This window comes from Parasteatoda tepidariorum, chromosome 10 (assembly GCF_982258835.1).
Source record: "Parasteatoda tepidariorum strain Cologne lab strain chromosome 10, Ptep-v5.0, whole genome shotgun sequence".
NCBI lineage: Eukaryota > Metazoa > Arthropoda > Arachnida > Araneae > Theridiidae > Parasteatoda > Parasteatoda tepidariorum.
Window position 1 is genome coordinate 40,457,152 of NC_141764.1, and position 15,185 is coordinate 40,472,336.

Below are 15,185 nucleotides of genomic sequence, written 5' to 3' on the forward strand. Positions count from 1 at the left end.
ATATCGGATGGATTTTGTTTGCATCAGCTCCTCCATGTACCTTACATAAACAATATTAAGTTCGTAAAACTATGAGATATCAGATGGATTTTGTTCGCATCAGCTCCTCCATGTACCTTACATAAACAATATTAAGTCCTTAAAACTATGAGATATCGGATGGATTTTGTTCGCATCAGCTCCCCCGTGTACCTTACATAAACAATATTAAGTTCTTAAAACTATGAGATATCGGATGGATTTTGTTTGCATCAGCTCCTCCATGTACCTTACATAAACAATATTAAGTTCGTAAAACTATGAGATATCAGATGGATTTTGTTCGCATCAGCTCCTCCATGTACCTTACATAAACAATATTAAGTTCGTAAAACTATGAGATATCAGATGGATTTTGTTCGCATCAGCTCCTCCATGTACCTTACATAAACAATATTAAGTCCTTAAAACTATGAGATATCGGATGGATTTTGTTCGCATCAGCTCCCCCGTGTACCTTACATAAACAATATTAAGTTCTTAAAACTATGAGATATCGGATGGATTTTGTTTGCATCAGCTCCTCCATGTACCTTACATAAACAATATTAAGTTCGTAAAACTATGAGATATCAGATGGATTTTGTTCGCATCAGCTCCTCCATGTACCTTACATAAACAATATTAAGTCCTTAAAACTATGAGATATCAGATGGATTTTGTTTGCATCAGCTCCTCCATGTACGTTACGTAAACAATATTAAGTTCTTAAAACTATGAGATATCAGATGGATTTTGTTTGCATCAGCTCCTCCATGTACCTTACATAAACAATATTAAGTCCTTAAAACTATGAGATATCAGATGGATTTTGTTTGCATCAGCTCCTCCATGTACCTTACATAAACAATATTAAGTTCGTAAAACTATGAGATATCAGATGGATTTTGTTCGCATCAGCTCCTCCATGTACCTTACATAAACAATATTAAGTCCTTAAAACTATGAGATATCAGATGGATTTTGTTTGCATCAGCTCCTCCATGTACCTTATATAAACAATATTAAGTTCGTAAAACTATGAGATATCAGATGGATTTTGTTCGCATCAGCTCCTCCATGTACCTTACATAAACAATATTAAGTCCTTAAAACTATGAGATATCAGATGGATTTTGTTTGCATCAGCTCCTCCATGTACCTTATATAAACAATATTAAGTTCGTAAAACTACTGCCTTGGAACATTTTAAGTTAAGGAATAGTGTATGTTCAGAATATTGCTTGCAAGAATGAATCAAGTTTGTTACAAGGTTTTTGAGTAAGTATATTATTAGAAATAAGCTTCTTTTTCAATGTGGGACGCTAAGTTTCCTCAAATGTTTTTTCCAAAACAATAGTTGTCAAATTACAGTAAACATTTTTTTAATCTTAATGCATACACAATCACTCAAAACCCTCAGAAAAGATATTATTATTTCTCTGAGAGTGCTAATTATTAAGTTAATTTTAAAACAAAATGCTTACTTTCGTTTTTAGCTAAAACGGAAGGTCTCGGGATTTTGATGAGCTGACGTGCCTATTTGCGTTTGTTTACCATCGCAGTGCGTTGAAAGCTATTGAGTTTTAACTTTCGTTTGAATTTTCGTAATTACATCCGACTGTTTCAGATTGCATTAAATTCATTGAATTGTGCCTTAATGTTGCTTAATATAAACGTGGGCTTAATATAAGAGATGTTTACATCATCAATTTCAATGTTACCCACTGAACTATTGTTGATAGTTGACGAAATGTTATTAGTTATGAATATTTAGGATTTTTTAGATTAATAAAGGTATGAGAATGAGTTTCGAGTAACATATTCTTTATTCATATGATGCTTTATAAATACAAAATAATTTTTATTCTTTCATTTTTTAAACCATATTATGTTTATTTTTAAGAAATATTTGAGATTTTTTTTTATTAAATATTAGTTTTTATTACTAAACTCCCTGTTTAAAATAAATATTGAATAAAGTTTAGAATTGTTCTAGATATTAAAAAAGTACAAATCTAAAGTTATTGATTTTTTTTTAAATTTGTTCCAGCTTGAATTTAAAGCGGGAATTTATCTTCATATCAGTTGAAGACTTTTTTAAAAAAAAGCTGTAATCTCAGTAAATCTTTTGATACTTATTTTAAGAAACAGAAGATAGAAAATAAAATATTGGTTTTACTGTTCTAAATACATTCAACATTATAAAGCCCAAAATTATAATTAACATTATGCAGAATAGCAACAAAAAATATTTTTTATTATTAAAATACTGTTTTAGGGTAAAAGAATTGGAAGAAATTTATGTAGTTCAGTAAAATTTATTACATTTATTTTGATAGCATTAATCTATACCAGCAATATCCACTTTTTTTTGGCAACGAAATCCAAAATAATAATCTTTCTTTCAACGGATTCCCGACTTCGTAAGTAAAGTTTATTAATTGCGAAAGTTGCAACCTATAAATAACTATTTTTAAATATTTAAGTCCCGCAGTGGACTGATCGTTAAGACATGGTTCCCAGCAGGTCACCGAAGTCAAGCATCACTGGCTGCGGTCAGTGTGCGGGTGGGTGACCACTTGGATCAGCCTGCGTAGGGACCGAGGGTGTGAGGTATTGGTCCTCGTTAAACTGTTCTACAGTAAAGTGCTCGACTTCGCGCGCAGATAGTCGGGCTACCGAAGCGGGGGAGCCATTCCCTCCGCAGAGAATCAAAATTGTGATGGAATGTCTTCGGATCATCCTCAGGGATGTTTCCCATACCGTCGCCAATAGCCCATTGTGCAGCTCTAGAGTGACGTAAATGAACTACAAAACAACAACAACAACATTTAATTAATTCTAAATATAATTTAAGGAATTACCCGTCGTAAGTAATAAGAACATCAAGCTTGTTTATGAATTGATTTTTAAGTCAACTGAGATACCTGTAATTTTTCACTTCTTTTTCATTTTTTGTTAAAAAAATATTATACTTTAAGTTTTTTTGAAAATTCTCCTTTATCAAAAACACATAAAGAATTTGTTATTTGAGGAAATGGAGAGTAATAAACAGCAGTAACCTAACCTTGTCAATGCTATATTACAGAAACATGGATTAATTTTTTTAAATACATACAAAACTGATTTTAAGCTATGACGGAATTCCCATTCACTCAAATAATAAAACATTTGAGTTTTGGTGTCAACAATCAACAACATTGTCGATATAATGAAAAATAAAAAAGTGAATTAGAAATTATTTTCGTTATATATATATATATACCCAATTTTGAGTTTACGACAACTAATGTTTAGCTTCGTAGACTTGTATTTTTGAAGAAATCTAGCAGACAAGAGAACTCCTGGCTCCTGGATAAAGCATCCAGACAAACTAGTCTTCGTGGAGGATTTTTTTTTATGGAACTTACCCGCATTTGAGTTACATGGAGAGGAAAACCTTAAAAACCTCCTACCGATATCCTGATGGCAAGGGGTTGCAACACCTTATCCGTCTACCACTCAAGGATATTTTACGTCAGCACAGTGGTCGGTGAGAGAAAGGCACGGAGTTTGTTTCGACCAGTCATCACTGGGAATCGAACCTGGAACACCTCATTGGGAGGCGAGTACTTTATCCTCTAAGCCTCTGTGAATCGCACAATTGGCTGTTGACGGTGGTCTGGGAAACATCTCCGAGTATGAACCGAAGACTTGCCATCACAATTTGCAGAGGGTATAGCTACCCCGCTTTAGTAACCAACCAACCTGGGCATAAAGTCAAGCACTTCATGGTAGAACAGTTGAACTACGGCCATTCCGCGCATCATCGGTCTCTTAGAAAGCTGATCAAAGTAATCATCCACAAGCTCACTACTTTCAGCCAATGAGGCTTGACTTCGGTGATCTACTGGGAATCGTGCCTTACGATCTACTGCGGAATTCAGTTTTTCAGATTAAAAAATCAGATTAGTTAAAAAAGTTAGTACAATTTTAACTTAAAAGTTTAATATTGTCTATTGCAATTTCTAATGTAACTAAAGAACATATATATTTAAGTTAATAGGAATTTTTATTCTTCGAATGAAAATTCTTTCTATGATTGGTCTGTATTCTTTCCATCATTCTATCAAGTCGACTTTGAGCAACGGCATCACGTCAAATGATAATTGAGAACTGTTAGTCTTTATTTTTAAGGGATTAACTTCTAGAAACATGTTTTACTGAATCTTATAAATAATATTATCAGGAAAGGCAACAATTAATAATGAGTAAAAAATAGAAATTGAGATAAAAAGGTAATTGAATATTTTAAGTCTATTAATTGTGTCCGTATATTCCTTTCGGCTTTCTTCATGATTTCTTAATGATAATACCGATTTATTGATTATTTGGTTTTTTATTTTTTTACCCCGAAAAATTTATTTAATACTAGCTGAATACCGAAGAACGGGTATTCAGCTAGTATTAAATAAGTTTTATATTCTTTTACTTACCTGAAGAAAGTGTAACCAAGAAGAAAACTTAATTCCCACAATAACGCTATAAGTTGCTGCAATACCATAATTTACAGGTTTGCTGCTTGTATAGCCATAGGTATTGGAGTAAGCTGTCCAATTAAACAGAACTACATTGTAGTCATCAGCTTGTAAGAGCTTGTCTTTAAGATCCTAAATTAAAAAGATAAAAAATTCCAAGGGAAACAATTCGCTAAAAATCTTTTTAAGATAATACGATAAAAGAATATCAGTAAGGAAGTTTAGATGATCGATAAAAATATTCATAACAAAGAAACAAATATTTTCCTCTCATTGCATTATTTAAATGAGCAATTCGTCGGTTCATTTTGCGAATGATTTTAATAATTATAAGAGCTTTACCAACCTAAGTTTAAACGATAAGATATTCCAGGGAAAACAATTGTTAAAAATCATTTTTATCTAAATATTCACAGTGGAAAAAAGACATTGGATGCATTTGAGTTTTTTTCACATTTTAATCGAAGTACTAAACTATTGTTTTCTAACTATGGTTTTGTTAAGATAATACGATAAAAGAAGATTAGTATAGAAGTTTAGATGATAGTTAAAAATATTAATAACAAAGCAACAAATATTTTCCTCTCATTGCATTATTTAAATGAGCAATTAGTCGGTTCATTTTGCGAATGATTTTAATAATTATAAGAGCTTTACCAACCTAAGTTTAAACGATAAGATATTCCAGGGAAAACAATTGTTAAAAATCATTTTTATCTAAATATTCACAGTGGAAAAAAGACATTGGATGCATTTGAGTTTTTTTTCACATTTTAATCGAAGTACTAAACTATTGTTTTCTAACTATGGTTTTGTTAAGATAATACGATAAAAGAAGATTAGTATAGAAGTTTAGATGATAGTTAAAAATATTAATAACAAAGCAACAAATATTTTCCTCTCATTGCATTATTTAAATGAGCAATTAGTCGGTTCATTTTGCGAATGATTTTAATAATTATAAGAGCTTTACCAACCTAAGTTTAAACGATAAGATATTCCAGGGAAAACAATTGTTAAAAATCATTTTTATCTAAATATTCACAGTGGAAAAAAGACATTGGATGCATTTGAGTTTTTTTTCACATTTTAATCGAAGTACTAAACTATTGTTTTCTAACTATGGTTTTGTTAAGATAATACGATAAAAGAAGATTAGTATAGAAGTTTAGATGATAGTTAAAAATATTAATAACAAAGCAACAAATATTTTCCTCTCATTGCATTATTTAAATGAGCAATTAGTCGGTTCATTTTGCGAATGATTTTAATAATTATAAGAGCTTTACCAACCTAAGTTTAAACGATAAGATATTCCAGGGAAAACAATTGTTAAAAATCATTTTTATCTAAATATTCACAGTGGAAAAAAGACATTGGATGCATTTGAGTTTTTTTCACATTTTAATCGAAGTACTAAACTATTGTTTTCTAACTATGGTTTTGTTAAGATAATACGATAAAAGAAGATTAGTATAGAAGTTTAGATGATAGTTAAAAATATTAATAACAAAGCAACAAATATTTTCCTCTCATTGCATTATTTAAATGAGCAATTAGTCGGTTCATTTTGCGAATGATTTTAATAATTATAAGAGCTTTACCAACCTAAGTTTAAACGATAAGATATTCCAGGGAAAACAATTGTTAAAAATCATTTTTATCTAAATATTCACAGTGGAAAAAAGACATTGGATACATTTGAGTTTTTTTTCACATTTTAATCGAAGTACTAAACTATTGTTTTCTAACTATGGTTTTGTTAAGATAATACGATAAGAGAAGATTAGTATAGAAGTTTAGATGATAGTTAAAAATATTAATAACAAAGCAGCAAATATTTTCCTCTCATTGCATTATTTAAAAGAGCAATTAGTCGGTTTATTTTGTAAATGATTTTAATAATTATAAGAGCTTGTCTTCAGCTACAAATTAAACACAACTACATTATAGTTATCAGCTTGTAAGAGCTTGCCTTTACCACCCTGAATTTAAAAGATAAGACATTCCAGGGAAAACAATTGTTAAAAATCATTTTAATATAAATATTCACAGTGGAAAAAAGACATTGGATACATTTAAATTTTTTTCACATTTCAATAGAAGTACTAAACTATTGTTTTCTAACTATGGTTCTGTTAAGATAATACGAGAAAAGAAGATTAGTATAGATGATAGTTAAAAATATTAATAACAAAACAACAAATATTTCCCTCTCATTGCATTATTTAAAAGAGCAATTAGTCGATTAATTTGGTGGATTATTTTACTAATTATGCGAAATCCATACGGCGAGTAAAAATAAACGGTTTTCTCTTACACTTTTAATCTAATGATCAGCTTTTCTTGAACTACAAGATCTCGTATATATTTAAATAATTACACTCTCAGAAATAAAACTCCCCCTTTTAACGATTCAGCAAACATAAAGCTGTATTTCGATTAGCATTTTGTCACAAAATAACGTGATTTTGGACAAAATGCGAAGTCTCAAATAGGTGACGAAAATGTTTCCTCAACTCGGAACCTCATAGCAAAGCATAGTGGGTGATTGTTAACTAAGAATGACGAAACTAAAAGGAAGCCTAAACGATTGAAAATAAAGAGGCGAAACAAACTAACCGATCTGTATGGCAAGGCGTTAGCCTCGTACAAGAAAGATTTCGGGTTCGAACCTCTTTTTGGGCAGGTGTGTGTAATTTATCGCTCTGTTCTATCCGTCTTTCCTGTGTTGTTTAGGCGATATTGATCTACCTTTAAGGTGCCCACGATTAAGTAATTTTTAGAAAAATTAGGTACATTAGATCTGCGAGGTTTTCCTCGCTTTGCAAAAAAAAAAAAAAAAAAAAAAAAAATAGAATGGCGAAATATTTCTTTAAATGTTCCGATATTTGTTTCCTCGAAGAAATGACAATTATTATTTCGTCACTTTGACGGAATTTTTTCTCGGATCATATACCAGAAAACGGTTTCGTTAAAACCGAAGAAAATTTCGTGAGATTTGAGCATCCATATTTTATAGAGTTGTATAAATGATCTTTACAGTTGTAATATGAGACAAAAAAAGCCTACCAGTAGACCTAAATGACCATTAATGGCAAAATTATTTTAATTCATTTAATATTTTTTTCTTCCAATTTCAACCTTGCAATGTTACTTACTTGGAAAAATACTCTTAAATTATATTTTTAAAAGATTCATTTAATAAAATGCTTAGATAAAAATTTTACAAACATAACATGAATATTTGTATCAGAATTCCTCACTAAAGTGTTTGAACAATAAGTAGAAAAATTATATCTCCCTGAATAGCTATTGTTCTAAAGTTTGAATTTTCACATTCAAAATGTCAATCCTAAAGATTCATAAGATTGAAATATAATATGATTTTTAGGCTTACTATTTAGCCTAACTGTTAATTATAGTAGGAAATCAAACACAAATAAGTACTTTCGCTGAAAGCTAACATAATTTTCAAACGTATTTGCGTTTTTTACTATCAAAATATTAGGAACAGGTTGGTTAAGATAATAAGATCACAATAATATAGCTAGAAGGGTTGTACTCTTTAATAGGGCAGGAATAGCCTGGTAGGTAGGGCGCTGGGCCCATGTCCGAGAGCTCGTGGATTTGAACCCCGCCGGCAGAACACTAAGGTGTAATAAAGTGACTGATGCATGTTAAATCTGTCAAGTTGAAAAAGTCCTCCATGTTCCCATAACAAATCAAAACCTTTGGGGGTACTGGATTGGAGATCGATAATTCTCTGATTCAGGTCAAAATTACGATCTATGGATGAATGAATGGATGTATGAATGGGTCCGTCTTATAAACGGGTGCGGCGCATGGTGTGGCAAAAGTCGAATTCTTGGATAAAGATGGCGCCACTGAAAAGCAAGAAGCGCACAGTATGCCTTAAATTTGCTCTGTTTCACCAATCAGGCTTGTCGGTGTGGCAAGAGGCATTAGAAATAACAACAACTCTTTACTGACAATTTCCCTTTTTTCCGTATTTCATCATATCTCAGGAACTTTTTAAGCAAATAAGAAATACATTTCTCACAATTATATAACTTATTAAATATGATATTTTCATACGTATAATATTTTTTTAATGATCGAAAAACTTTAACTTAGAAATTTATGTAAATTTTACATCATTTTAAAATATGCAATATTAAAAGAGAAAATTGAAACGAAATCGGTCGAATAGTTATTAAGAGATCGAGAATTAAATCACGCAGTGTTTGAAATTGTGTTACTCTAAAACTCTGAGTTATAATTTCATATTTGTCATGTAAGAGGAGTCGGAAGGACATATATAAATAATGCTAAAACTGATTTTTTTATATGTACCTTTTCTAAAAAAACTAATTATGATATCGCTTTGAAATTTTTGGGAGATTTTCTGATTATATCAGTTGTATGCTGAGATGTTTAGCTTTAACAGGAACACTTTTAGAGTTATGAAAGATTTTTGCTCAAAAATGATGGAACTTTACAAAAAAATAAAGTTTTTAGTTCATAATTTTTTTAAAAAACTTTCTGACAAAGATATATATAAACAGTTATCACATTGTGTAAATATGGGTATGTAGATATTCTGTGGAAAAAGAATGAGGCAAAATCTTGCTGAGAAAAGGTACAGCGAAAAAGTTCAGTTTTAGCATGATTGGTATACGCCGTACTGACTGCCCTTAAAATTGTATAATTTAAAATAAATAAAAATTTTGCTTATCCTACAATTCAAAATTTTGAAACCATTTGGAGTAAAATATAATTATAAATAAGCATTTTATCTTGCATGGAAAAATGATTCTTATAATTATGTGCAAAACTTTTTCATACGCTTAAAAATTTCGCCATTCTGAAATTCGAAAAATATGTTTGCGCACAATAATGAATGCTATTGCCTCAAATCCACCCACCCTCATTGCGATGGTGATCTATTAATGGTAGTAAAATAACGTACATTTATCAAAAACTATAGCGTAGTGTAAAAGGTACTTAGCAAAAAAATTGCCGTTTCCATTTTAGTTAACACTATATACCATAACCAGTTATTGCAAGTTGAATTGTAAAATGTCTTTATGTTTAGTATTAAAATCGTGAGAATCTTCTATCCAAAATACAAGGATTATTTTTTTTTTATAGAAGTTATCAATCAAAGCTGCCTTGCTTAAGAAGTAAAGCAAAGTTAGATAAGGATGTCATAACAAATAATGCACTTACAAACACTGGGTAACATGTATCTAAGTTGGGTATCCACGAATGAACTACAACTGCCGTTTTAACTTTTGGATTAAAATTGCACATTCGGAAAGCTTTTTCTGTTGGCTGAAGGTCGCAACTATCTTGAGCATTAGATCTGGTGTAAAGCAAGTACTTCAACTTCGGATCTGCTCTACCAAAAAGGTAATGGATTGGACGGGAAAAACTACCGCAACTGAGTTTATCTATCCTGACTTGACAAAAACCTGTTTGAAGCAATATAAAATTCAAAAATGCAATAATGATAATTATATTCATTCACAGAAAAACTGTTCTATAACGAACTACAATTGATACCTTTAACCCTAATATCGTTCGATTGGGTTCTATTTTAATAAAGTAATAAAGTGATAAATTGAAATAGGCTTCCGTATAATTTGAAACATAATATCATGCAATCTAAATTTTATATGCTTTAAATTGCGCGATAATGAAGTTCCTTTAAGTAGGGGAAAGTGGGGTCAATTGTAACAGAGTACGATTGTAACAGAGCAAAAATTTCGAGTGTCAAGTTCTAGATTTGGTTCCTAGATGGCGCTCAAGGTGTATTTAATAAATCTACATGTACACCCCTAATGGCAACCATTTTTATGTACTTTTGAAAGAGTTACATCACAAAAGATATTTTCACGCTACGCAAGTACTTTTTTTGGTATTAGAATATTATTTTGTAACAAAGTAATTTTGTTTAAACAAATAAAAATTATTAACCGAATATGTAAGTGGACACCTTAATTAATATTTCAAAAAAAATATTAGTTTTGTTAATTAACTAGCATTGTTTTTAACAAATGAAGCTGAAATGGCGTCTTGGACAATTGTAACAATAAGTAAAGGGACGATTGTAACAGATGAAAATAAATAATCTTATGTTTACAAACCATTACTTAACTCTTTAAGAGCCACCAATAGTTTCCTATATCATTTATATAATGTTGCATGAGCATTATTTTATTTGTCACCTTTCACAGCATAAATTAAAATTTTTAACCCCTTAAAGTTAAAAGTTTAACCCTTTAGGTCTCTGCTCATTATTATTTTTACTTCTAAAATATCACTACTATGTTAATCAATAAAAAAATATTTCACAACTATGATAATATGTATAATTAACCATGTTTTAGTTGAATTTATGAACTGTTACAATTGACCCCGGAAGTGGGGACAATTGTAACAAATGCACGACTGTCAAAAATTGTTAATAACTAATATAATAACATTTAAAATCAGGTATTTATTTTTTTCTAGTAGAGGATAGTCCACTTTACTCGTCTGCCAATTAATACTAATAATATATTGGATTTTTTGTTAGTTAAAAATAATTTTGTAAAAAATGTTGCAATTGACCTCACACTCCCCTACCGTTTAAAAGTTGCAGATTATATGTCCTCTTTTGCGGTTTAGTGTGCTACAAAATTTCGAAAATTTTAAAATTGTGCTGTAATTACTATTTCCAAGAAACAAATTTTAGTTGTTCCAAAGCCTAAAACTATCAAATAAAGTTCATTGATGTTGAAAAAAATAAAATAAATATATTATTTATTACTTTTGAAAAAGTGAAGACATTTCTGCAAGGTTTTTAATAAATTTTTCTTCCTGATCCTTAAAAAAGAAAAAAGAAGAAAAAAAAACCTGAAAGCCCATATATTCAAAAATATATTATGCTTTCGTGTTTTAACTCTGAATGCACAGCGTGATGCAGTAATGCAAGGAGAAATATATCGGGTTGAGTAAAAAGTTTTCCGCCAAGGGGAGATACCTCCGTGCCAGCACCAGCCATTCCCGCGGTAGTTAACCTTTTCTGAAATGGGCTTTTGCATTTTAAAGCTGAAAGTTGGAACTACACAACTGTGTAATTTGTTTGTCTAAACTTTATCATCTTGTGCTCCAGAAAAGTGTTTGAAATGGAGCTATCACGTAAGCAGATCAGAACGATTATGTACTATGAGTTCCGAAATAAACTCAGTGTAACTGAATGCCGCAAGAAAATATGTGAAAGTTTAGGTTTCAATACTGTTTCTTATGATACAGTAAAAGTTTGATTTCGAAAGTTTAATAGTGGAAATTTCAGCATTGAAGATGAACCACGTTCTGGCCGCCCTAATGAATTGATTGTGACCAATTAAGGCAAATTATTGATCAAGACAGAAATGTTTCAACACGAACCATTGTGTTTGAGCTTGACGTTTGCCAAAAAACAATAGCAAATGCCCTCAAACGCATAAATTTAACATTAAAGTTTAACCGCTGGGTGCCTCACGAATTGACTGCTGAAGACAAGAGCAAAATAAAAGCGGCCCGTTTGGTTCTGCTCAGAGATCAAAGGAAAGAGAACATTCTGAGCAGAATTGTGACCTGTGATGAAAAATGGGTATACTACAACAATACTAGACGTAAAGGAGGGTGGTCAGCACCCGGGGAATCAGCAGGTTCGTTTGCAAGACGAACGCTAACTAACAAGAAGGTCCTTCGCTGTATCTGGTGGGATTGTCGTGGAATTATCTACAAGGAGAACCTGAAAAGCGGGCAGGCTATCAACAGTACAATATACAACAATAAGCTAATCAATGTTAGCGATGCCTTTCGCGAAAAACGAAAAAACGAGTTCAGAAGGAAGGTGGTTCTCTTTCATCAAGATAACGCCCGGCCACATGTCAGTGCAATGACCGGCTGGACCCTCTACACACTGGAGTGGGATTTGATGCAACATCCACCATACAGTCCAGATATGGCACCTTCGGATTACTATCTGTCTTCACATCTGCAGCTGCATCTTGATGGCACAATCTTCCGTTCAAATGATGAGGTCATAAATGAGGTTGATCGCTTTCTGGACTCGCGCACCCCCCAGTTCTTCGCAGAAGGGTTTGAAAAGTTTCCAAAACGTTGACAGAATATTGTTGATTTGAATGGAGATTACTATCCACATTAACTTTGCTGATTTTCTATCTATTTATCATTTTACAGGATTGTTTTTTTGGCGGAAAACTTTTTACTCAACCTGATATTAAGAGTTTCTAAACTAAAGTTAAAAGATATAAAACGGCATTTTTTCAAAGCGTAATAAAATAGTCACATGCAGGGCCAAACGATCCTACGTTTATCTACGAAAAAGAGGTTAACTACAAGTTAAATTCATGAGCTTACCGTTTTGTTTTATTAGTTTTAATTGAATTTAATAAAGTTCTTTATGATGGTTTGGCTATTTGTGTTTATTATAGTTCCATAAATCCGTAGATGATAATTGCTCACTGATGAAAAAAAAATACAAAAAGTGATGGGGGATAAGTGCAATTTGTACTTTTTTTTCCATCACTTTCTTTTAATTCAAATTTTCCATCAATTCTTATAATTCAAATAGACGTTACATTTTCTATCTTCGTCGCCTTGGTTACGATGTGACTAGTAGCTACACTGTTTTTTTTCCTTCACACGGCAGTTGAGGAGTATTTGCTCATAACTGTATATTATTATAATATTATTATAATAACTTACTGGTGTGGGAAAAAAGCAAGATTTAGTGATACCATGGTAATTAAAAAAGGAAATCGCGTAACCTTGAAAAGTCTATTTTATTTACAAAGATTATAACAAACTAGTGGGCTGCGCCCCCTGCTCGCTAACGCTCGCCAACCCCCGAAAATTTTGCTACGCAATCTTATATGGTTTGCTTCGCAGACCAAGCTCGCTTCGCTCGCTACTAACTTAGGTACATTACAAATACACAAAATTCTAAGAATTCAAAACAATCATTCAAATCCATATAACAACATTTTTTTTTAAAAAAATTACATCTTTTTAGTAAATACTAAGTCATTAAAATAAATTTGAATTCAAATAAATGACATGTAATTCGTTAAACCTATTAGAAATGTGCTATATTATAAAATCTTAAAGCGCAACAGCACGACTGAGACTCATTTTTGAATGAATAACTAATAACAATAATAAAACAAATAAATTCGCGATATAAATGAAAAATCGTCAAATAAATTCGTAGTATATAAATTCGTGAAAAAAAGTGCTTTCGACAAAATACTAAGATAGAGATCTATCGACAAAGACTACTCACTTCTGCCTAGCTTAAAGTCATTTCAGTTTCCGTTTTTAAAAGCACTATATGTTGAGCCACCTCAGCTAGATTTGGTATGTGACATTTTTAGCGGCAATCATTTGTCGATTTTCTAGCGTTGCCATTCGGGGAGTTGTAATGAGGTTTTTTTTGTAGCCGTGTAAGAGAAATATATATATATAGAAGAATAAATATTAAAAACAAATTATTAATTTGGATACTTTCTTTTCTATCTTTATAACGAGATTTATCACTTTGCAGAATTAAACAAACGTGAATGAATAATATGACAAAAGCACTTTTTTCGAATAATGGAACAAAAATCGGAAATAAAGATATTCGTTATAAATGTACAAAGCTGTGGCTAAACCAAGTGTTATCCTAAAAAAATGCAATGAATAAAGTTTTTAGAAGTTAGGAAATATTTAATACTTAACAATAGCATGACAGTGGATATTTTTAAATTGGTCAACGACTGCAATATAAATATGAAAAAAATATTTAAAAATATTTTATTACCAGATTCAAGAATAGTCCCTAATATTATCAGGAAAAAAGTATTCCACTCTATTGCGATTTTGAGAAGCATTTTACGTATTTCAGATTTCCATAAACTAATCTTTCCATAAACTAAACTTTAAAAACCTTAGAAGCAAAAAATTTCTCATGAATAATCCGTTTGTCACATTTCATTTAGAATGAAAAATTTAAAACTATATTCGAAGCTTTTTGTTTGCTTTACGTAGGGTTACGTGCTTACGTAGGGTGCTTAAATGGGCTATTTTACAAGAAACACCTGCAGATGATGCAGCTGATCCAAAGCACTGACTAGACTTGAAATAAATTCTTAAAAAGATTATTGTGCAGCTAGGCATCTCGAGAGTTTTTAATTCCTATATAGACATGACTAGACTTTCAGTAAAGAGTAGTAAAAGTGAATAAAAAGTATTAACGCAATTTAAAATAGAAGGAAAAGTTCATGCGTAAACGAAGTAACACTAAACTTCCAACAATATCGTAATGATGTCAGATAGATATGTGAAATTTTCGAGTTATAATGCATGACTTTTTTTTCTTTTTAGATTGATACCAAATTATCGCTCATTTATTTTGTTCATGAAGAAATTAAGTTTTTATTAAAATATTTTCCTTATTATACAGGGTGATTCTAAAAAGATGGGCAAAATTTTAGGAAGTTATAGTACACACCTAAGCAAACAATTTTTATCAAAGAATGCATGGTCGAAAACAAAACGCAAAACCGCTAGAGGGCGTCGAAGTTTATGTTCTTATATGAGGCAAAA

The 15,185-nt window shown here is 31.1% G+C and overlaps 1 protein-coding gene across 1 annotated transcript in view; it reads right to left on the minus strand.

Annotated features, from left to right (window-relative positions):
- Positions 1 to 14,898, minus strand: part of LOC107450358 (lipase member H) — a 32,313-nt gene extending 17,415 nt beyond the window's left edge. Inside the window, exons 1-3 of the mRNA XM_087153999.1 lie at positions 14,401 to 14,898; positions 9,771 to 10,015; positions 4,497 to 4,670 (exon numbers count right to left, since the gene is read on the minus strand). Of these exons, the coding sequence (XP_087010125.1) occupies positions 4,497 to 4,670; positions 9,771 to 10,015; positions 14,401 to 14,470 (489 nt within the window). The 5' untranslated portion in view covers positions 14,471 to 14,898. The remainder of the gene's footprint in view (positions 1 to 4,496; positions 4,671 to 9,770; positions 10,016 to 14,400) is intronic.
- Between the last annotated feature and the right edge of the window lie 287 nt (positions 14,899 to 15,185).